The sequence below is a fragment of the Umbelopsis ramanniana genome, assembly GCF_025399195.1.
Source record: "Umbelopsis ramanniana AG unplaced genomic scaffold K450scaffold_1, whole genome shotgun sequence".
Taxonomy (NCBI): domain Eukaryota; kingdom Fungi; phylum Mucoromycota; class Umbelopsidomycetes; order Umbelopsidales; family Umbelopsidaceae; genus Umbelopsis; species Umbelopsis ramanniana.
The window spans coordinates 681,982-705,475 of NW_026252087.1; the positions used below are offsets into that span (position 1 = coordinate 681,982).

The 23,494-nt window shown below is 44.8% G+C and overlaps 5 protein-coding genes across 5 annotated transcripts; all 5 read right to left on the reverse strand.

Moving 5' to 3' along the window:
- Positions 1 to 537: 537 nt before the first annotated feature.
- Positions 538 to 4,294, reverse strand: K450DRAFT_217718 (uncharacterized protein). The gene has a single exon (XM_051585086.1). It carries the CDS (start codon positions 4,191 to 4,193, stop codon positions 726 to 728), a length of 3,468 nt encoding a protein of 1,155 aa, XP_051449729.1. The 5' UTR covers positions 4,194 to 4,294; the 3' UTR covers positions 538 to 725.
- A 3,201-nt stretch (positions 4,295 to 7,495) lies between these two features.
- On the reverse strand, positions 7,496 to 10,513 carry K450DRAFT_217727 (uncharacterized protein). The gene is made up of 14 exons (XM_051585087.1): positions 10,467 to 10,513; positions 10,302 to 10,398; positions 10,073 to 10,116; positions 9,921 to 10,005; positions 9,794 to 9,859; positions 9,682 to 9,725; positions 9,503 to 9,604; positions 9,289 to 9,429; positions 9,073 to 9,224; positions 8,858 to 8,973; positions 8,506 to 8,784; positions 8,058 to 8,440; positions 7,732 to 7,989; positions 7,496 to 7,629 (listed from the first exon to the last, which is right to left on the reverse strand). Exons 1-14 carry the CDS (start codon positions 10,467 to 10,469, stop codon positions 7,540 to 7,542), a joined length of 1,860 nt encoding a protein of 619 aa, XP_051449730.1. The 5' UTR covers positions 10,470 to 10,513; the 3' UTR covers positions 7,496 to 7,539.
- A 700-nt stretch (positions 10,514 to 11,213) lies between these two features.
- Positions 11,214 to 14,014, reverse strand: K450DRAFT_217736 (uncharacterized protein). The gene has a single exon (XM_051585088.1). It carries the CDS (start codon positions 13,786 to 13,788, stop codon positions 11,404 to 11,406), a length of 2,385 nt encoding a protein of 794 aa, XP_051449731.1. The 5' UTR covers positions 13,789 to 14,014; the 3' UTR covers positions 11,214 to 11,403.
- A 256-nt stretch (positions 14,015 to 14,270) lies between these two features.
- Positions 14,271 to 18,826, reverse strand: K450DRAFT_217738 (uncharacterized protein). The gene is made up of 8 exons (XM_051585089.1): positions 18,730 to 18,826; positions 17,498 to 18,609; positions 17,155 to 17,436; positions 16,971 to 17,087; positions 15,680 to 16,895; positions 15,012 to 15,615; positions 14,687 to 14,920; positions 14,271 to 14,570 (listed from the first exon to the last, which is right to left on the reverse strand). The coding sequence occupies exons 1-8, from the start codon at positions 18,795 to 18,797 to the stop codon at positions 14,340 to 14,342; spliced, it is 3,864 nt and encodes a 1,287-aa protein (XP_051449732.1). The 5' UTR covers positions 18,798 to 18,826; the 3' UTR covers positions 14,271 to 14,339.
- Positions 18,827 to 19,550: 724 nt separating this feature from the next.
- On the reverse strand, positions 19,551 to 22,800 carry K450DRAFT_217747 (uncharacterized protein). The gene is made up of 4 exons (XM_051585090.1): positions 22,443 to 22,800; positions 22,105 to 22,379; positions 21,717 to 21,989; positions 19,551 to 21,623 (listed from the first exon to the last, which is right to left on the reverse strand). Exons 1-4 carry the CDS (start codon positions 22,747 to 22,749, stop codon positions 19,818 to 19,820), a joined length of 2,661 nt encoding a protein of 886 aa, XP_051449733.1. The 5' UTR covers positions 22,750 to 22,800; the 3' UTR covers positions 19,551 to 19,817.
- Positions 22,801 to 23,494: the final 694 nt, after the last annotated feature.

Genomic DNA, 23,494 nt, shown 5'->3' on the forward strand with positions numbered 1-23,494 from the left:
AAAAATTCATTGGGGGAAAAAGAAGAACAATAATAAAACGACGGCTGTAAATCATTTCTACGGGGCATCAGCGGTAGCTTCGTCGAGACGAGGCTTTTTTGAAGGCATCTCCTCATTAACATCAGACTGGTGGTTAGCAGCATTGGGGCTAGCTTGAGAGTATACACTGCTAGCTTGAGATCGGCTGTTGAGACGCTGGTTGGCTTGATCCAGCATATCATCGGTATCCTCTCCCTCGTCTGATGAATAAGTGGCCATACTTTCGTCTTCTTCACTAGCATAGTCTTGTTGCTTATTCTTGTTGACCTTGAGCATGAGCTTGAGTCCAGACGGCTTGCTATCCTTAGCATCAGCAGCCTTGCGCTTGCGAGAAGTAGCTCCTCTCTTGCTCAATGGCTTGGGCTTGAGCACAAGTTCGCACAAGGAATCAATGCGCCGGGCAATGACAAGATCTCGTGGCCACAAAAACTCTGAATCCGTAACACCATCCTCTCCCTCCTCATTCTTAGCATCGGAAGCTTCATTGGTACTCTCAATTTGCTTCTTGATGTGATGGAATGGCAAATCCTCGTCGGCGACAATAAGGTCACTGCGGTTGACACCATGTTTACAGATACCTTGCAAGAAAGCCTTGTCGTGCTCTGGCACCTTCCACCAGCTGATGTGTGAAGAGGATTAGTCAATTGTGCCTGCTGCTTCAATATCTGTGTTATGTCCATGAAACTTTACCTGGGCAATCCAGAGGTCTTGCGTGCTCGTGAAAGTAGATCGTCAAGATCGGGATTAACAATGACTGATTCTCTAATAGTCTTCATTTGTTCAATTCGCTTGAGGACGCGACGAGCTCGATCATAAGGAATGGCATCACCATCATGACCTTCACCATCTTGATCATTATCTTGGTCATCGTCATTCTTATCATCATCGTTCTTGTCATCGTCAATTTTATCGTCCTCCAAATCCTCCTGGTCCAATCCCATATCATCTTCATGCTTGGTGACGGATTCTTCAGTCTTGGGAGGAACAGACTCATCTTTTATATCGGTATTAGATGCATCGTTCTCAAGCAGTTCATCTTCTTGCTTCACTTCGCTGCTCTTTTCTTCTCCGTCCGTCTGAGTATCGCCGGATTCGGAAACAGGGGGAAGGGGCATTGGGATGGGATCCATACTGGAATCTCGGCTGTGACCTTCAATAAAACTAGAATCCGCTCCTTTGCCGCCTGCGGAACCGGCAGCGGTGCCATTTCCATTGGTGTTCTCGTTATGTCGCTTGACAACGTCTTCGCAAATGCTGATAACGTCTTGCAGGTGCAAATCCAGAGATTCATCCGTTTTCTTGTCCAAACCAGAGAGTTCCTTGAAGCGATCCCAAAGGATGTTAGGATCACCGGGAATGGTCTCTACACCAAAGGACATGACGGTACGCAAAAAGTCTTGTTTACTCTTCTTGGACCACCGCTTGGAAGTTTCTCTCCACTTGGCTTCTTGCTTTTCGGCCAGACGGTCTTCCTTCTTTCTCTGGCGTGCCAACTTGGTTCGTTCTCTGGCCGCTTCCTTGGCCTTTTCCTTCTCCATGTGCTTTTGCATTCTACTTTCCTTTCGGTTGACAATGGCTTTCTCACGAAGGAAGGCAGCAATGATACGGCGGAGACGCATACCCAAATCAGCCTTGGAGGGCCAAATGTAGGCTTCACCATTGGCGTCGGTATCTCCATTCTTTTCGTTTTCTGCATCGCTTTCTTGCTTGCCATCTTCGTCATCGAGACCGGCTTGACTGTCATCATACTTGCGACCATAAAAACTAAATTCAGGATCACTTCGCATGGCGTAATACTGTTGGTAGCCGTATCGACAAATACCAAGGAGCAGATCACGATCTTCATTGTGACCCCACCAGGCGGCAGGAGGGTTACCCGTCACCTTTGGAATTTCCAGCTTCTTAGCCTCATCCCATTCGTGAGGAACAATCTTGTCGCGAATCACATGAAGCATCTGAATGCGCAAGATGATATTTCTACCCTTCTTGGTGACATGATCAAGGTAGTCTTGAGGAGCCTCAAGAAGGAAAGTACGGTACTCTGCGGTTTGAGCCTTGGTAGCATTGTTGTAAGGAATGGATTTGTTTCTTGGTTCATCATCAACATCGCTATCCAATAGACCTTCGATATCTTGAATCAAACGGTAATCTTCCTCGGTATTGCGTTCAATGGTAGGTAAGATGAGACGCATCATGGCACGAGTGACAGCCTTCAAGTCACGCTCGGAGCGGCGAGGGAAATGGGTCTTCATGGACTTCCAGCGACCATAACCATAGATCATGAGCTTGCGTTCATACTTTGTCTTTTCAGATAAACTCCATGGGCGAATACCATCACGCTTGCGACGACCGCGTTCCTTATCGTCGACATAAGCATCAGAGTCGTTTTCACCTTCGTTGGAAGAGACAGAGCCATCCGCGGGTCGGCTTCCGAAGCGTTGAACTTGACGGCGTCGTCTTGGCTGGTACACGATGAGTTCATTCTCATCAGGTGCTTCCGTGGTTTCGATTTGCGCCTTAGCAGCCCATTTCTCCCAAAAGTCAGGATCGTCCAACTCGACGGTGGCACCATCGGAAGAAGAAAAGGTGGCCTTGGAGAACATGGAACCGGCGTCGTTGCCTTCATGACGAACAACCGTGGTTCTGCGTTCCAAAATTTGATCAATATCTTCAGCACAGAATTGAGCAGAGGATTCATCATCCAACATAGCACCATAGGCACCCTTCTTCAGAAGATCTTCAATCTCCTTCTTGTTGAGTTCATTCTTGCTTACACCTGTCTCGTCTTCGTTTACGGAGCTGGATTGAGATTCCATGCGTCTCATGACAGCCTTATCCAAACCAAGCTTCAAACCAGCACGGTCAAACATGTCCTTTTCATAGGTATTGCGGCACACAAGGCGGTAGATCTGAACAGGCTTGGTTTGTCCAATACGATGGCAACGAGCTTGAGCTTGCAAATCGTTTTGAGGATTCCAATCACTGTCAAAGATAATGACAGTGTCGGCAGCGGTCAAATTGATACCCACACCACCCGCTCGAGTACACAGCAAGAAAACGAAGGACTCATCGATAGGCATAGTTGAGAATCGATCAATACCAGCTTGTCGTTGTTCAGAAGGAACACCACCATCAATGCGTTCGTAAGCATAGTTGCGGCCACGAAGATAATCAGCCAGGATATCCAAGCAAGTTGTGAACTGTGAGAAAATAAGGACCTTGTGGTTTCCGTCCTTCAGTTTCTTGAGCAACTTGTCAATCAAAACCAATTTACCGGAGGATTCGATCAAGCATTTGAATTGAGATTCTTGAGATTTTGCATTGCTTTCCGAGGTAATGACTTCCTCAGCTCCTTCCAAAAGATAAGGGTGGATACAGCATTTACGGAGTTGCATCATGATATTGCGAAGATGGGGCAATTCCTTGTTGGTTCGAGCACCCTTCTTCAAAAAGCCGAAATTTCTCTCCAAAATAGCACGGTAGTATCGCTTTTGGGGGTTGGTCAATTCAACTTCAATGACAGTTTCTTCCTTGACAGGAATGGACTTTTCAACATCTTCCTTGAAACGTCTCAACATAATAGGCTTGAGCATGAGCTGAAGTTTTTCAACCTGAGCAGCAGTTTGCAACGATCCGTATTCGTGGAAGAAGAGGCGCTCGTCACTGTAAATTTCGGGCTGCATAAAGTGTAGCAAACTGAAGAGTTCATCCAAGTTGTTTTGCAGGGGAGTACCCGTAAGCAACAACTTGTGGTAAATGGTAAACGTCTTGAGAATTTCTAGAACCTTGGATTGCTTGTTCTTCAATCTGTGAGCTTCATCAAACACAGCAGCTTGCCAGTTGATTTCACGTAAATGAGCAGCTCCAGCCGATGCCATTTCGTAGGTTGTGATCAAGACATCAAACTTGGTTTTGTTTGGAATCACTTGACCATCAGCGTCCTTGTAGAAAAATTCCGTGTCGTGCACCAAGGCGCGAGCAAGTTGACTGCCACGATAATCAACGGTATTCAGGTCAGTCCAAGCTTTAAATGCACGTTCCCAATGAGGGATAGTGGACAATGGAGCAACCACCAAGAAAGGTCCACGGATGTTGAGACCACAGTAGATATCATTGAGCAAGGCAACAGACTGTACAGTTTTACCGAGACCCATTTCGTCAGCAAGGATACAAGAGCGGAAACTGTAGTAACAAAATCTAAGCCAGTTCAGGCCTTCCAATTGGTAAGAGCGTAATTCATTGCTATACTTGAATCTAAAAGACACCAAAATTAAATGGGTAAGGAATGGAGTACAAGATGTAGCATGCGATGTCACAAAAAAATAATGGCTACGAACCGTGGTGATCGATCATATTTGAAGTATTGGTTAATGTAAGGACGAGCAGGAGGATTGGCGCGTTTTTGGTCTGGCATTTGTCGTCTGGTGTGGAATTCATCAATCTTGGCTTCATCGATCTAGAAGAGAACGACACGAATTTAGCATTTTGCGTTCCAAATATCTGATTAAAACCTCGAATTTTGTAAAAACCTACCTTTTCAACATCATCTTCGCTTTCCCAGGTAGAGCCATCGTAGAAAGTATTGTTCCACTTGACAAGGTAATAGACCTTGAGTTCGTCGGTCTCAGGATCATTGAGTTCGCCTTCGTCAATGATACGGTCGATCTGAGATGGAATATAGGTTAGAGTCTGCAGGGCTCACCATAAAATATACACTGTCATATACTAACCTTGAGGTACTCAGCATAGTCTTCACCCTTTTCGCCATCAGCTTGGTATTTGGACAAGAACTTCTTGACACGATGCTTTCCTAAATGAGCAGATTCGACCTTGGTGATAGGTAGCCATTCAATATGGTGGTAACTCATGTTCTGTTGGGAGAGTGAGTACATAGGTTCAAGACTGTCAACCTGAGAATTTTTTAAAACTAACCTTGTACTTGACCAACAGTTCTTCCTTGTTCGTGCTGGGGTTCTTTCGATAATCCAAAATCTTTTCAAACTCCTTAGTGCCCATAGGAATAGTCACTAGGTCTTCGCTTTCCTCAGAAGCTGCAGCAGAAGGATCCTTCTTTGCTTTCTTATTTTTCTTAGATCTTGGAGAATCGCTGTCATCAAAATCGCTGACTTCGTCTTCTGACTCTTCGGATGGCAGATCCTACAAAAAAAAAAAAGTGGTAAATATAAGAATTTGAGTTAGTGAAAACGAAATGAGGCTAATGCAGGCAAGACAGCTCCACTCACCAATTCTTCTTCTTCATCAGAAGAAGCTTCATCGTAGACAATTCTCTTTTTAGTCTTTCTGGTGGATTGTCTAGTTTTTTGAGGAGCAGCAGCAGGAGCAGAATGCTGTTGATGTTGTTGAGCTTGGTGCATTTGACCTTGAGACATCATCTTCCAGGTCATCATATTTTGTTGACCTGGTTGTGGTGGACCATATCGATGTGCCTGTTGTTGCATCTGGTGCATAGGCCTTGCCATTTGTTGCTGCATCATATTTTGGGGAGGCATACCGTATACCATGTTACCCTGATAGACGGGTCTCTGCTGCTGCTGCTGTTGTTGTTGTTGTTGTTGTTGCATTTGATGCATCTGTTGTTGCATTTGTGGTGACATTTGCTGGGAATGCATTTGTGGTCGGTGCATGGACTGCTGCTGGAAGGCCACATTTGGAGGATAGCCTTGGGGAGGCATGTTCATTTGATGGAACTGCATGTTTTGAGGTTGCTGTGCAGCATACCCCATTTGTTGCATTTGTTGTTGCATCTGTATGTGTTGCTGATAAGCAGCGGCTGATGAAGATGGAGGCAGGCTTTGACCGAATGCAACAGTGGGCCTATAAGCAGGATTTGGAGCATAATTTCGATGAATTTGTTGTTGTTGTTGAGGTGAAGACATAGCGTCTGGTTGCTGCGGTGATTGTTGTTGGGCATAAGCAGGATTGGGCTGGTACCCATTTGGCGGTATGTACTGGTTGTACATATCGCGTTGCTGAGCCATGATCAGATTAACCTCTCTGTTGAGTTGATATTTTTTTTGAACTGTTCACAACCTATGGAAACAGTGGGTTATTAACTCAAGGTCTATCTCCTCGTAGGATCTGGATTTGTAATGTACTCACTAGGTGGATTAAATCCTTTTTTTTTTTTTTGTTCACTGATCGGAAACCTTAATGCGGAAGCAGTGAAGAGGAAAAAAAAAGAAAGAAGCAAACAAGATTCGCAAAAAGGTGTACCCAAAAGCTAAAAGGAGAGCAGAGACATTGGTTAATACCGTTGAACAAAGATTTCAAAATTGGGCAGAGCAACAAGTGGTGGTGGCCATTGCGATTGGGCTGGCTCAAAAGCACCGTGAGGTCAGGGCCGCTTGGAGTTTTCCTTCTTGAACTAGCCTCGCGTTTCAGTAATGAATTGATCATAGCCGATTGTTGGTAATGAGGTCGACTTTGACCCTTTTAGGCGAAAAGAAAGCGTCATGCTTGGCATGGGGTAACTGGATGTGGTGTAAAAATAATGCAGATGATATTGCATCCCATCATCCTCTCCTGCATTTTCGCGCGTTCTCCGGTCTTGGTGGCATGGGGTTGTGATCATTTTTAAGGACGGCAGGTTGAATGACCAGGCGGCTAGTATTCGTCAAACCCCCATGCTTCGTCTTGTCTAATACAATGGGAAGCTGCTGACCGATGAACATTGGGATTTCGTCCATGGGTTCATTCTATCCATTACCCTTTCGTTGCCTCACAGCCCGAATAGTGCGGTGTGCTCCGCCCAAGTGTTTGATAAAGAGTTAAAACAAGAGAAGTGGTCGATACTCACCCTCACACTCTTGCTATGGAGAGTCACTGATTAAGGTGGGAGATGTGATCTTATCAGGGATTTGCAAGAAAGTTTGCACGGGTTGAGCCAAAAAATTGTTGTTTTTTTTCACAGTGTTCATCGTTTTGATTCTCCACTTACAGTCCCCTTCCCCCGCCCGCCTAAAAAAAAACCGATGTCAGAAGATATCCAGTCATCCGGCTATCAAGAATGAATGCAAACGGTCGTTATAATATAGTAAAAGCTTCATGGTATTTCAAGCACACATTTCCATCCTATTATTTTGATATATACCACGGCTCCAAGCTCTTGCCAAGGTGCAGGTGCTTTCAATCACAACCGATTGATTGGCTACATTTTCAAACGGCGCCTTCCAATCTCACACAAATTTTTTTTTTTGGTGGAATTTCCAAATCCATTAGACAAACCCTAAGGGCAAGATAAACATCATCCTCAGTCAAACTCAATGGTCGCTGAAATATGAAAGAAAAACAAAAATGGGGAGAAGGAATGGATGAAAAGAACCCAACCATCGTAATGTTGTTTTGTCATTCTTGTTCACTTCTTTCAAAATGGTACGTCAATAACACCCTCACACTGCTACGCAAGTGGCACAGAACGCGTGCTCAGCCGACGTTACTTAAAAAAAACCGACTATGTTTATTCCATCATTTGTATTGAATTTACAGTTCAAGGTCGCGGAAGCGGCTCTCAATCTCCTTGTGAAGTTCGGCATACTTTGCAGATAGGACAGACTCTCCTTCAGCAGGGTCCTAGAGGTGAAAGGAGGAGAAATAAAGGGGGTGGTTAAATCCGTCATTCCGTCCGACGTGCGCTGGACCCCGCGCCGCCACGCATGGCATGGTATTGCTTACCTCAAACTTCATCGACGAGAGCTTGTAAATAATATCACCCATTGACTCACGAATCTTGGACCAGGTGATTTGGTTGTTGGACACTTCAACAGCGTGAGTGGCGTGAGTATAGAATCCCACCATGTTTCTAAGCATCCAGGTGGTCTTGTAGAATGGACAGTAACGATCGTATTTACTGTATCCGTTTTGTTGCAAGAAGTCATCCTTGATGATCTGGGCTACTTCCAATGTGATCTTGTCTGACTCGTTCAAACCAGACTGCAATGATGGTCAATACACTGTGGCCAAAAAAAAAAAATCATTCATTCAAACAAGACTTGACCTACCTTGCCGACAAGCTGAACAATTTCAGACAAATCCTCCTCCATCTGCAAAATTTCCTTGCATCTATTTCGGAGGGTGGAGTATTCTGGATCGGCCTTCTCGTAGTAAGGTTCCAAGACGTTCATGTACTTGCTGTAACTCAAACTCCAGTTGACCGATGGGAAATGCTTACGTTGAGCAAGCTTCTTGTCAAGACCCCAGAATACCTGGACAATACCAAGAGTAGAGGCTGTCACAGGATCGGAGAAATCACCACCAGGAGGAGAAACAGCTCCAACAACAGTGACACTTCCTTCACGCATAGGGTTACCCAAGCAGGTAACCTTACCAGCACGTTCGTAGAAAGAGGCTAAACGAGCAGTAAGGTAAGCAGGGTAACCGGAATCTATTAAGAAGGGTTAGTATCGATTAGGCAAGAAAAAAATAATAATGTCAATTTGCAAACATTACCTGCAGGCATTTCAGCAAGGCGACCAGAAATTTCTCGAAGTGCCTCAGCCCAACGGGATGTAGAGTCGGCCATCATAGTGGCGTTCTTGCCTTGATCACGGAAGTATTCAGAAAGGGTGATACCGGTATAGATAGAGGCTTCACGAGCAGCGACAGGCATGTTCGATGTGTTGGCAACCAGAGTTGTTCGCTTCATGATAGACTCTTGACGTCCGTTGATTTCAATAGACAATTCGGGGAAGTCCATCAAGACTTCAGCCATCTCGTTACCTCTTTCACCTAGAACAAGTTCAAAATAAGTTACATGGCGTGTTACGAAAAATGCGCTTGATTCCAAACAAAGATAACATACCACATCCAACATAAATGATAATGTCAGAGTTGGAGAACTTGGACACAGCCTGTGAAATGACAGTCTTGCCGCATCCGAAAGCACCAGGAATAGCGGTGGTACCACCTTGGACGCATCTATATAATAGGCAAATTGATTGTTTAGATTATGTGTGTGTGTGAAAAAAAATGGGATTGTTATGCAGATCATAGGCGGATCAAGCATAAGGTACTTACGGGAAGAGAGAATCCAGAACTCTTTGACCGGTCAAGAGTGGCTCGTTGGCTGAAAGCTTCTCGGTGACGGGACGGGGTGCACGAACGGGCCACAATTGAAGCATAGTGAACTTGGTCTTCTCTCCCTCGAACTCGATTTCCAAGACGGTATCCTATAAGAAGCATACATTAGTTGTGTGGCTGCGGAGTGATATTGGGTTTGTTTCCGTGACTTACGTTCAAAGTGTAAGAACCCTTGGGTGCAATGTAGGTGACGGTACCTCTTGACTTGGGTGGAAGCATGATTTTATGGACAGACACCAAAGAGTTCTCATAGACAGTACCATAAATGTCACCACCAGTGATGTGATCGCCGACCTATAGCCGTAGAGAGAGAAGTTAGTTATCTGATAGATGGTTAGAGGTGACAATCAAAGTCGCGATTCATTACACTAAAGTTAACTGGCTCGAAATCCCAGCTGATGGCCTTGTCCAGAGCAGGGGTAGAAATACCTCTTGGAATATAGATACTCTGAGAGACTTCTTGAATAGCCTATGGTAACGCGGGTAAAAAAAAAAAGGACTGAGTGTATGCTCTTGATCTGTTATGCAAGCAGTTTCAAGACGTACCTTCAAGGGTCTCTGAATACCGTCATAAATGTTGGACATAAGACCTAGAGATCGAAAGATGAGTGAAAAAGAGAATTTGACTGTGCTGGGGGTTTCTATAGTGTTTACATACCTGGGCCAAGTTCAACAGAGAGAGGCTTGCCAGTACGAAGGACAGGATCGCCAACGGTCAAACCGCCTATAGAGCAACATGAGAAAAGGAAGCTTTTTACAATAACAGTTTAACAAGACACACATACCAGTTTCCTCGTAAACTTGAATAGTGGCCTTATCGCCTTCAATACGAATGACTTCACCAACTAGTTCGTGGTGACCGACGCGAACCTATTGGCGTTCAAGATATGTGTAAATCAAGTATTCAAAAACATCGACGATGGTGAAGTATACGTACCAATTCGTACATTGCAGAACCAAACATCCTTTCAGCAACAACGACTATGGAATGATTGAAAATGAAGCATTAGACCGCTGATGATTACATGGCAAAAACACGTCAAGCATGGCTTGATACTGAAAAACAATATCTGCTGGTCGCTTCCTTGTCCTCTACTGTCCTTGACGACGGAAAGTAGACACAGCCGATATGAGATTTCGTCGATCAAGTATCATCTGTTACATACCAGGTCCGGACACTGCGTACACCAATCCAAAATCGGATTCACGATCATGGTCTCGTATCTTGCGCATGTTCTTTTGCGCATTTTCAAGTGCTCCTGCCTGTAAGGAATGGTATGATTAATCATAAGCCAGCGTTGACGTTTCTACCAGCAGTTCGTATTGATTACCATTGTCAAGTGATAAAGCTCAAACACTTGACTGTCCGCCACTCAGCTACCGTCTATTGCCTACAGGAAATTTCAGACGTCACCCGCACGCTGCCAATGGACAGCCGCCCCTTGCTTATGAAGTGTACGTTGTCTAATAACCGCACCTTTTTATTGCTAAATTAAAAAAGACTCCACGCTTTGAAGAAGAGTGGCAATCATACCTTCCATGCTTCGGCTTAACTGAAAAAAAAAATGAGTGAAAATTTAAAGCTTGGGACTGGACGATAGGTATGCGAAAATGAAAGAAGCCGTTCCCCCCCCAAAAAAATGCTTTTTGAATTACTCCAAAGTATTAACCTTTCTATCATGATTTTGGCTTCGGTCGTTAAAGATCTGCTAACCGCATTTATACGCGATACGCCCGCCGCCCAAGGATGTCATGTTCATACTGCAGCCATGGATGTAACCTAGCCTACGGTCACCCGACGTATTCGATGACCCAACGGGAGGCTGTTGCATGCGCAGCACTCGGATCCTCATGATACCGCGCTTGGTATGTAACTCTGATAGCGGCATACATAATAAATAAAGACATGAGCAGACCAGTTACTTTTGATGTCAATACAATACTTTTTTTGTTATTATACTGCCTTGTTGGTACAGAGGAATGAATAATGATCGGCAATGAGTATAAGCCACGGAATGATACAGAAAGAGGTCGTTTGAAAATATGAAGACTATGAAGCAAAGGAAACAATAAGCATAACAAAAACAAAAAAGTGCACAGAAAGAAGGGGGTAACAAACAAGACCAAATAAAATAAGCACAATTACACAGAGAGCAAGTAAAATGGGGAAGAAATTGAGAGCTCTACACGACTTTCGGTAAAATACAGCATTGTAAGGGGAGGGGATAGACAGAGATAAAATAACAAGAGGAGACCCAAACCGTCCGTTTACAGCACAGGATGTTCATCAATAAACATGAACTTGTTCATTTTCCTTGGATTGAAATACCTGAAGCGAGGTTGGTTTTTGCTACCGGCAGAATGACTAGTAGAATTTCGAGCAAAATTGCTTTGAGGAGTCTTGTCTTGGATATAGGGTTGGGAAGGACCAAAATTATTGTGAAACTGGATGGGAATGGCAGGCTTTGCCGTCGAGACCACAGGTTCTGCAAGGGTTGATTTTTTGGAGGCGGTGTTTCCGACAGGGAACGAGAGGACACTCAACATGGTGGAGGGAGAAGAGCTTGTGCGGCGCTTGGGAACGGTGTTCAAGGTAGGTTCTCGGTCTTCATCCTTGACGGGAACAAGGTCGTCTGAAGTAGACAGCTTACGAAGACAACCAGGTTTGAGATTGGCAGTGAAGTAAGTAGCAGGGTTGTTGATCATCTTTTCGTCGGTTTGGCCAGGGGGTAGTTTGAATTTTTGAATTTCAATATCGAGCCAGTCAGAGACTTGAGTCCAATTCATACTCTTGGTTTGCCACTCTCTTGTCCCCTTGAGAATATGCAATGCACGATAAAGGCCAGTTTCAAGGTCTGACTTGCGAACACCATTCAAAATGGTGCGTTTGTCTACTTGTGATCGGACGGTGTTGTAGATTTGAAGGGATAAGGAGACGACTTCTGAGGCTCTCCACAGTTCATCCCGATCGAAACCACAGTGACCCAATGGTAGTTTCTGGCAGGTGTTAAGGAGCTTGAGCTGTGAGATGGCGGTCTTCAAGCACTTGTTGAGAGCAAGAAGAGAAGATTTGCTAGGGGTAGGGTCATTGAGGTCGGGAATGAAGAGTTTTTGAAGGATGATCATGGTGGCGTTGTATTCGAGGTGGAGGCGAAGGCAACCTAGGAACATATCTTCTGAGCCGTACTCAAAACCCGAGTCAAGTTGGAAATACGAGGGCAATTCGGCACGCCATGCCTCAAGACGAGACTCAAACCCATTGAGCTGTTCAGCTGACATGATGGTCTCCGGGTCGGATTCGTAAAAGAACTCGACAACATCGGCTTGAATACGCCAGATGCGTATGCATTGAACTTCCACCAACAGGCCAATTTCAGTCTCGTCAATGTCTTCTTCATATAACGTGGGCAAGGCTATTTCACCCGTGAAGGGAAGGGGTGGGGCATTTTTCGGACTGCCACCGGTATGGTGATAGAGGTCAATGGTCCAGGCGTACCACCATAATCGCGCATCCATTTCTTTTTCATAGGAGCATTCTTCCACGTCGGTTTTGGCCATGCGAGGGTATATTTTCAGCTGATGCAAAGCAGACATGGCCATGCCAGTGTACAGATTGATTTGGCAGCTTTCGGCGGTGGTGGAGAGAAACAGCAAGGAAATCACGGTGTATCGATCCGGGACATCAAAGGATTGAGCCAAAGCCACACGTGCTTTGTTGAAGAAATAATTCTCTTGTTCCTGAATCTTTCGTTGATCGCAGGCCAACGTGGCCATCTCAGGAGAAGTGGCGTGGTGCGTGACAGTATGCTTGTACGTGGTGGAGCAGATGGCATTCACCAGAAGGCTATCCATTGGGTTTTCAAAGCTATCGTAATACGTCTTGAATTCTTCTTTGGTCAAGATATGCGGATATCGTACCCAGCAGTCAAAGTAGGTTTGTATACATGCGTCGATGATCTGTTTACGGCTCATCTGGGATTTGTGCGATGGTTGGCAAATTTTTTGACCGGCCGACCACGCTCGCTCGAATAAATTGGCTGGCCGAGTTTGAATGTTTTTATTTCGACAAATGATGGAAGTCGTGTGGTCGGTTGGCGTGGTGGGTGCATCGGTTTGAGACGACAATTGGGGTATGGAGTTCATTAATGCTCTTAGTTCACTGACATTGCCGACTTTGGCTTCCATCTTGATGCCTTGTTCAGTGTACGCGATGCTAAACTTGGAGAGAGCATCACATAGGATATTTTGAGTGGTAGGGGTCTCGGGTGGTGAGTTAGGCGTCCCTGGTCCTTCAAACTCAAAGCTAAATGTCGTGATATCGTCGGAAGACGTGATGGAGTGAGACTCGTGAGAATCAAATTGTTCACCAAAGCAGCTAGTGATATCGATAGGCATTAGAATATCGTTGTCCAAAGACAATGGGCTGGAGGCCATGTCATCATCGGTGGTGGTAGCAGCCAATTTATCAAAGGGAGAGTGGACCATTCGTCGTTGATCGGTCAAATAGTCGAGAAATAGATTACGATCGTGAGACTTTATCGTATTATGAAGCAGATTTTCGTGTAAATCAAACATGTTGGGATGCTCCAAAGCTGATTGAGGAGCATGAAACCGTGAGCGTTTCAGCATTGGCTGTACCGTGGCAAAGGGCATGGTGTGTGAGGTATCAGGAAAAAAAAACAGGGCCAAGGTGTGAGAGAAAGAAAGAAAGAACAAGATGCAAACTCCACGGAGGGAATGATTTTCTAAATACGAGTATTCTTTATCATGTGTCTCGACTTTAAAGCCTGACGAATCATAGCATCGGGAGCACAGACATATTGTAGCATTCCGCTCGCTTGGCTGCACTTTCTATCAGCAATCTGCAAGGTCGTATGACCCCAAGGAATTGTTGTAACAAGTTTTTTATTGGAACACATTCCGTGGTGGTGATATGGTACAAGTGTCGATCTTTTTTTGGGGGGGCGATTGTGAGTTACCATGTCATCCTGGAGCATCTCGTCTCCATTCAAGTCGTCTGTCTTTCGGAACAGCGGCCAGACCTGCTGCTACTAGGATCATTTTAGTTTTTTTTTCAGACCGAACGGGCTTGAACTGGGTTATTTCCAATCGGTTAATAAATCAAAAGGATTGCCAATTTGATCAAAAAAGGGTTGAATTGCTAAATTGGGACTTCTTTGAAAATTTCCTCCTCCATCTGAGTTTTACCACGAAGAAGGTAGGCATTTGTTGCATTTGGCGGGTGTCGTGTCACCGCAGGCTATCTCCATCTCGTGTCCGCAATTCATACGCACTCGCACGAAAGATAGGCATTTTCCACATGGTTCACGGCATTGACGTAGGCAGGCATGGCCACACGTTGGGTGCGTCAAGAGACAGGGTTGGCGACACACGACGTTGTCCTCATGCGGATAAACATGGCATTTGGCGGGGCACTTGAAATTTGATAAAGTCGAATAGGTTAAGCCGATAGTTAGATAGAAAAACGAATCCAAAAATTAAATTAGTTTAAGGTTAGATAGACGCTATCACGCAACCCCCCCCCACTTACCTTATGTCCGCAAGGCAGGATGATTTCGCAGGGTTGCCCACATCCACCTTCTTCAACATCTTTAAAATCAACAGGATATCGAACCGATGTCACTCGATCCGGGTGTTGCTGACAGCGTAGCATCAACTGCTCGCCGATACAGTCTGGGTGTTGATCTTCCAGATTCCCGATGATTTCGTTCCACAGTTCACTTCGTTGACACAGCATAGCTCCGTTCCCTATAATGTACATTCCCTAAGCAAGACAAAATGTCGGTGAGCTCATTGGAGGATGGCCATAAAAACGCAAATAAGGCAATAAAAGCAAAAGAGCCCGCCCCATTTACCTTCTTCGCCCGGGACAATGCGACACAGACTCGGTTGACGACTTTAAGAAATCCAATGGCTCCCATGCTGTTACTTCGCACCAGACTTAGAATTACCACCTCACTTTCTTCGCCTTGAAATCCATCGACACTGCTGATTCGAACAAGGTTGGTATCTTCTCCCATTCGCCGCTCCTTGCGAAGACATTCCCTCAATTTACGTAGCTGACCAGAGTACATGGTAAGGATGGTGATCATATCGGGTGGAATGCCTTGCATAATCAAATACGATGTCAGCAGTACCGCCATCTGAGCCTCATGTTCATTATATTTTGAGGCAGACTCCGAGATATGAGACTCTGGCTCATTATGAATTAAGAAGAACAAGTTTTGCATCATGCCAGGAATGGATCGATAGGTATGTACATAAGGGTGATCCATCAACGGAGGGTTGCGGTAGATGGGGTTGACTAGACTTCGTATCTTGGGTGCCATGCGACGCTGATGGGATAGTCTGGTGAATGGCATATCATTGACAATTAAGCGTTCGAATAGCGACACATTGAAATTGTGGTATTCACCCAGTGCATATACCGATGGATTAGGTCGGAGCTGTTGCTGATCTCTAAATAAACATAATGTGTCAATGTTGCTTCTCCGCATTTATCTGGTTATCATATGCTTCTTACCCTATGAGAATGATATGCTGTGTAGATGAAGTGATGGAGCTGATAATGTGGGACTCCAACATCTCACCAGCTTCTTCAAAGATAATGACACGTGGTTTAACCGCTTCTAAAAGATGGTGGTATTTAGCTGCAGCGGTACTGGTCATACCGATAACGCGATTTCGCCTGCATATTTTGGCATCCGTTGCTGTCCGTATGGCTTTGAAATCTCGAGACAGAGCGCCATACTGTTTCGTGATACTTCGAATGGTTCTCACAATTTCTCTGTTTCGCAAATCCATCCAAGCACGGTGCGCTTGGAGTCGAACTGCCATGGGCCATTCTCTAAGGTCATTGGACCCTCGGCACCACACACTCCAGTCGTCGCTCAGTTGCCATTTTGTTCTCCGCTGTTGGCCCACCGAATTGTCTTTCCAATCATAGTTGACAGCCCGACGTTCAGCAAGACTGTTGCTGGCACCTGGAGCATTGTTCACAGGGGAAGCCCCTTTGGTTGGATTGGATGGTTGAAACCAGTAAGTGCGGTTGAGGCCAATGCAGGGATCCTTTCTATTGCTACTGTTGCTTTCATCCTTGAAGTTCTGGATGTTTTCTCTGACTTCTTCTTCATCCATGGCATCTTCTTCATCAGCCTCTTTATCAATCACCAGGCCCTTTTGTTGCTCCAAAAACTCTCCTTTGGCGATATCCAATTCTTCATAGCCAGGTAAAGCTTGCAATGGATGGACAGTACTGACCGCTCCACCAAGCCACAGTTCAACAGGGTTGGGAGGTTTCTTGTTCACGACAGGCTCCTTGTTGGCATGGCTGCCTTCTTGGTTATCTTTGCCACGGTTATTAGTGAAATTAGTTGGGATGTCAGAATTGATGACCCACTCGTCATCTAGGTCATCGTCTGGATGTTTCTTCCTCTCCTTGATCTGGTTAGGATCTGTCATCCGCCTTAAGCTATCGATTTGCTGCGGTGAAAGGAGTCGTGCCTTAGTGATAAAGTCTATGGAAACACATGGTTCCTCATACATTTCGAATAGCAGGTCATTAATTTTCTTTTGAAGTTCGTGTCTCTTGCGAAATATACGTGAAAGACCCATCTCTCTTTCTGCTTTTCGTAGCTCATACAGGGTGTGGTTGGTCAAGGCTTCTGATTTGCTTCGACCACCAACACGTACTATATTTTGATTGTGTTTGAGGATATGTTCCAAAAACTGATCAATGGCTGTCAGCGGAGACAAATGGATCGGTTAGCGATGAAATCTGGGTTAGAATCACAGAGTTATCGAGGATTGCTTACCATGATTTGTCTGACAGATACAGACAATAGGTCCAAGCGAAATGTCGTTTTCAAAGTTCTTCAATAGAATCAGAGTGGCAGCCAGACCGACATGTGTTTTACCAGTACCAGGTGGACCTATCATAAAGCATGAGTGAACAACTAAATCAATGCTACTTTGAAAAATGTGCAAGACAATAAATACCTTGAACGATAGACACCTTTCGACTTAAGATCCGTTGTAAAGCTCGATATTGTGTTTCATCCAAGCCCATTTCCGGATAGGGTGGGAAGAGTTTTGTAATATCCACAGGAAACTTGGGTGGTTCTCCTTTCACAGTAGGGGGTTCGAGAGAAAGATCATAGAATCGTTTCAATTGAGCATACTTTGGAATTCCAATTTTCTTATCCAAATTGATGAGATGAGATGCAAGCGGCAAGGTCGAAACTGTCACATCCTGTAAGACAGTCATAATGTGTTTATAAGCTGTCCGTAAGAAGGTTAGAATTCAATTGAATTTTTTTTTTTCCAAAATGTTTTCAAATACCTTCAAAATAGCCACTAGTCGCTTCCAGCATCACATGAGGTGTACTGTTTCCATTCGGATCACCGTACCCCAAAGGATCAGCATCGTTGTCGTTTTCTACCGAGATGTCGAGAAGGAATTCGAATCGGTTTCTTCCTGTCAGCGGTTTGACTTCTCGATGAGATACGCAAGCGACTTTGATGTCCTTCTCAAAACCATCCTTGGACAACAAGACAAGTGTGCCGGGAATGAGTCGTTTGGAGGCTTCCCAATTCACCGAAACACCATAGGGTAAACGAAAGCTGATTCGATAAACAACTTGATGGAATCCAAACACAAGACTATCCAGTTGAACATTTTCGTAAACACGAAAGTTCCGCTGAAGGGATTCGCATCTTTGCGCATAGGAAGCGGCTTCAGTTTGATCGGTTATAGTGGGAGGATTGCAAATGGTTTTGTAACTGGTAATGGCCATTTGTAAAGGTATGAGACAATCATAGCGCAATAATTCAAATTGTGTATGCGCATATTGATCTACATTATCGTATGGGCCAAAGACTCTCATGACGGGAACTCCAGGAATCTGACCGCGATCAGTGTTGTTACTACGTTCTTTGGAAGGCATTGTGTTGTGTTTAAGAAGATGAACGGGAGGATTGAGGAGTTCTTCGCGGCTGGGAACAATGGGGTGGTCTCTAAACGCTTCATGATCAACTTCTACCTCAACAAAGTAGGGAGCATCGTTGGCCGTAACCTGTAGCTTGAAAGCTCGAGTATCGTGTGGAGTGGTATAGTGTACAAATGGATTATGTTTCTTGCTGCCCTTAACGCCTTTCTGTTGCCAATCAAGGTCTACCCATTCGCCGCCGTACGTAGCCTCGTCCGCCGCCGGCTTAGGTGAGCTTTGTGTTGCAAGGAAGATCTCTTCGCGGCCTTGAGTTATGGTAATGCCAACTGGAGATTTCCAGTCGGTAACATTCAAGCTGTCGTTACTATTTGTAAAATCCCATTGCCGACTTGCCGATGTTGACGATCGCGGTGAAGGCTTTGGAATGTGCTGGTTAGGCGATGGCTTTTGTGTGCTGCCATTGACTTGCAATGAAGCTAAACTAAGATTCAGAACTTCGGGAGTACTATAGAAGGGATCGTTCAGTTAGATTCGCTGATTGAAAAAGGTGGACTTCCATTGTACTGAACAGCACGTCATGAGGAAACTCAACGGAAGTTTAAAGCTTTTTGGAAGGTATACTTGCTTCCAGCCGTTGGCAACATTTTCCTGGTTCCAATTGTGTTTGGCATCTTTCGGTCTCCGGCTGGCCATGCCACAGGTGTTTGGGTAAAGGTGGAATGGGGGAAAGTGGAGAATTTCAAAGTTGGAACACTGGACGGTTCTTTTTGTATATCCCAGTCGAATAATGTCGCCTCACACCAAGAAAAATGAAACTATGCAACGTCCGATACTGGGTGGTCACGGTGATGGTTGTTTTTACAGTATGCTGCTGCTTCAAGCTTTGGAGTATGATTAGTTGATTTGCTATGTTATCGTAATCAGCGGTTGTCCATTCCCTCATGTAACCCAACACACCAGCGACCCCATTTTCGAACATGAGCCAAAGATAATTAGTTCAACCCACCTCATGTTTCACTAATCAAAAGATGTAAGCACTCTGTACAAAGACATGCATATGCATTGTTGAAAAATTACATCATTTATTATATTTTCGAGATTTGTAAAGGTAATATGGGTTTCCTGCATAGGCACAGAAACCTCCCATCGCCTTCCACGAAGTTTCTAGATGTTTTCCAATTTGACAACAAACATTAAGAAATCAAGGTTCTCCAGGAACATTTAAAAAAACTTCCACGCATGTTACAGGATGGCACTTTCCTCTCTCTGAAGAAACAATGCAGGGCCTACCTGTTTATAGGTTTAGGGTGATCGAAGTACATAACGCAGCTATTTCATAACTACATAAGCTCGGAACAGCCGTCTGATGATGGCTTCACCAAAGCACCTCACACAGTATAATGCTGTATGCACCTCCTTCTTAGCCTGCGATATTTCATTATAGGTCTCTCGATTTGCAACAAGTAATAAAGCATGATTTATACAAGATTTTCAGATATGCACAATGTGGATGATGAGAAGTTGAGCAAACCCTCGAGGCGACTACAAAATATACTATCAGTTTCAAGATAGCGCGAGTTACTAAAAATGAATGAAGAACAAATAATACAACGAAAAAAGAATATCACAGATTTTGGATGAAAAATAATGAAAGGTATGCGCATTACAATGTGGGGGATAGTGGAAATTCTTGTTCTTTAAAGTCCCAAACTTTTAAATAGCTCCAGATAAGAAATCGCGAGGTACTGCAAAGTCATAAAGACTAAAGGCAGGTTCCTGCTGAGGCTCTTGTTGTTGTTGTGCCTGTTGTTGTTGTTGTTGCTGAGTATGCTGGAGTTGCAGTTCAGGTTTGCTGTATCCTTGAAACGCGTTTGCCTGAGGAGTATTCATGGCAGAAAACGTGGATAGTGTAGGAGAGACAGGTGAATGAGGCCCTGAAGATGATGTTGGGGACGATGAGAGAGAGTTCAACGACTCAGGTCCAGGGCCGTTCCATAAAAAATTATGAAGCGCATCAGGAGCAGTGGTGGTCGCCATAATAGGCATGGCGGTTGGTGGTAAAGACTTTTGAGCGTCCAACATATCGAAGAAACTGGAAGTGTCTTCCAATAATGCAGTCATACTTTGACTCATGGTGGTCACAGGAGCAGCAGTTGCCATCAACGTTTCCATGGTGGACGCTGCAGAGGATGACCAAGTTGGAGAAAAGGACGCCATATTGGGTGTGCTAGGTGTACCTAACAAAGCTTCCAAATCCATCTCAGTGAACAACTGTTGCGCGTTGGGATCGGCAGGCCATCCTGAAGACGACACCATGGTAGCTGCATCGGGAGAGGTAGGATCCACCATGACGTGCCCAAAGGCAATTTGGTGCAAAGGATCCACCGATAGCGGGTGTGAATAACGACGTGCTGCCATTTGCTTGAATTCTGGGTTGGCTTCCAAATGTACCGATGACCGCTTTGGTTGATGATTATTGGGTGGATCTTCCATGGGTCTCTTGATACTCAAGCGTCGATCACTAGCAGCATTGGAGACATGCCCAGGTTGTTCCTCGCCATCATTCTCTTCATCCAAGCTAACTTCGCATCTCTCCAAAAGTCTTGATACAAAGATTTCAAGATTTTCTGAGGACATGAAGCTTCGGCTACATTCACCTAAAACACGCAAGCTTCGTCGCAAGTTGATTTTGGCGGCTACTGAATTTTGTGAGCTTCCTGCAAACAGAGCCTCCAAATGAACTGAGCAACCAGTGGTGACACTGAACACGAAAGTATTGAAGAGATAGGCGGTTTGATTGTATCGGATCATCTCTTCTCCGATATGCGTTATGCTTTTAGTGGCAGAGCTACAGATATTCAAACTCATTTGTTGAGAAGGATTCAACTGAGCAGAGAGAGATTGATTGGGGCGGTGCAACAAAATCTGAACGGTGTAGTAGAGCATATGGAATAGTCGGGATACGGGTGATGGCGGGGTGTCATCGCTTGGTTTCTCATACTGCATAAAGCGCGGAAGGTTAAGTAACCAGTGTGTCAGTGAAGCATCCATAGAAGCAAACACGGCTGCTGAACAAGGCCCGCGGCTGGTAGGCGAATAGAATTGACGATTAATGTCGCCGACTAAACGAGCTAACTTGATGGTTTGAGCAAAAGCCATCATTTGATTGGATTGATGATTATGAAGTGGTTCCTGTTCTGCATCCGTCTCAGAATTTAAATTTTGAGTTCCAGCCCACAACTCATCATCTTCGCATATGGGTAGCTTGCAAGAGGTATAAGGCTCAATAATCTTGCACGGTAAAGCCAAAGTGGTGGCCACCCATCTATCATTGATGTACAAAGCCCAATACAAGCGCCGTCTCATTTCCATATCCATCTGGGAAGAGCTTTGCGAGTCGTTTTCTGTATCGTGCCAAATGTTGAGTTCGTTGATATAAGCCAATGCCAGATCTTGAAATTTCAGACACTTCCGTGGCTGACCTAATAGAAATGAGACCCAGCACAAAATGACCAATGCCTAATAAGCGAGCGGGGGAACATGGGTTAGTCACTTTAAACTTTTTTTTTTTTTCCCTCCACTTTTTCCAACTAGTTTCAAAAGAGTATTTACCTGAAGTCGGGACATCGTCGCTTCTTCACTATTCTCCTCCAGTAAAACTCGACACCGGGTAATAAAGAAATCGGCGTTGACTGGCATGTCTGGTTTCGTAACACGGCAGTACTGTGCTCCGGTAGCATACACCGCATTCAACAACAATGGATCGACCGATGAAGGTCCTTGCTTCATCTGATCTACAAAATGAGGCTTGCTCAATACTGGAAATACTTGGTTGAAGTGCGTGAAATAGCTGTCCACCAAGGCATCTGATACTTCTGGAGCGAGCTGGTATTAAAAAAATAAGGAGTCAGGACAACGCGGGAAAACGTAATTTCGGGGGAGGAAATCAGTCGATTTCTATCTCTGCTTCGAAACCAAAAATTGAACAGCAATCACTTACAATTTCACACTCCGAGGAAGATGGAGCATTACTCTGAGCCAGTTGATGAACACCGTTTTGCAGTAAATCAAAAAACGTGTTGACAGGCGAAGGAGCCAACGATGAAACCACCCCATTTTCACCAAGCTTTCCCAAAACATTTGGGAATGGTATTATATCAGCTCCCGTGACCGGTGGTGATGGAGCGCTGATGCTATGGCGTTGTGGAAGGCGGTTGGGTGTAGCCATGTTATTACTGATAGATGCACGATGGATAAGTTTAGCGCTTTTCCATGCTGTTGAAAGGACAGATTAGTGTGAGACTACCTAGCCTATATTTGAAGGTTTCCTAGACTTACCAGGGTGGTTGTGGTCACCTGTGAGATGCCCTCGCCCAAGTAAAGATTCGATGCGATGTGCTCTGTTCTCAATAACCTCGACATAGCCCTTAGGAGGGCCGCGCTTTCTGGGAGGATCGGTGTACTCGCAACTGATGCCCATGCTGTTGCAACGAGAGCAGGCCGGCTGAACTCCATCGCATTTGACCTTCTTCTTACGACATACGACGCATGCTAGGGTCACTTTAAATCGCTTTGGCTGATCAGCGTTGGCGTCCTGAGCTACGTCTTTTGCCTTTTTACTGGAAGTAGAGAGTTTCTTAGGCATTGTAGAAGTGATGATTATTAAAGAGTATATTAAAAAATAAGAAAAGTAGGTTGAACAGAGAAAAGACTCCAAGCACTTTTTGTTACACCCCACCGAAACTAGATGCACATCATCATCCACGGCTTAGCCCGCCGCTTTATGTGGAGCGCCATTGATTGGTCAATCCAAGGAACAGTCCTCATTGACCCAATCGGCTAAATTCGAATTTGTATTTTCCGTGGGGGGCCCTGCAGAGAACCCCCACCCCACAGTATTCCCTGAGCTCCGTTGAAAATGATGCTTTTGTCACTTTTACCGTAAATGGTAAAGCCTTTCACTTCATACTATCAACGTGTGTGTCTATCTCGACCTTGTAAACGGATACCATCATGCTAAGAAATGGAGATGAAGGTCCAGATCGTTCTTATACCCACTTCTCAGAATCCATCATGGAGTGGGACACTATCTTCCTTACTGGGAATGAAAAAAAAAGTCTGTGGGTTCCAAATGGGGAATTGTGAAACCCGGCCATCCCAACAAAAATAACTACACATGACTGCCTACTTCTTTGCAGCTTGCCCAGCTAACCAAACCAAACAAGAACTGTATTATACCCCGTCATTTCCCAGATTACCTTCAGCGTATATTGAAAATATAGCTGAGCGGTATAATACGCTAAAATAGAGTGACAAAAATAGTTTATGATATAGAGTTATATGACGTGGATGATTCTCTTGGATCGAATGAGAAAGGATGAATCGCCATG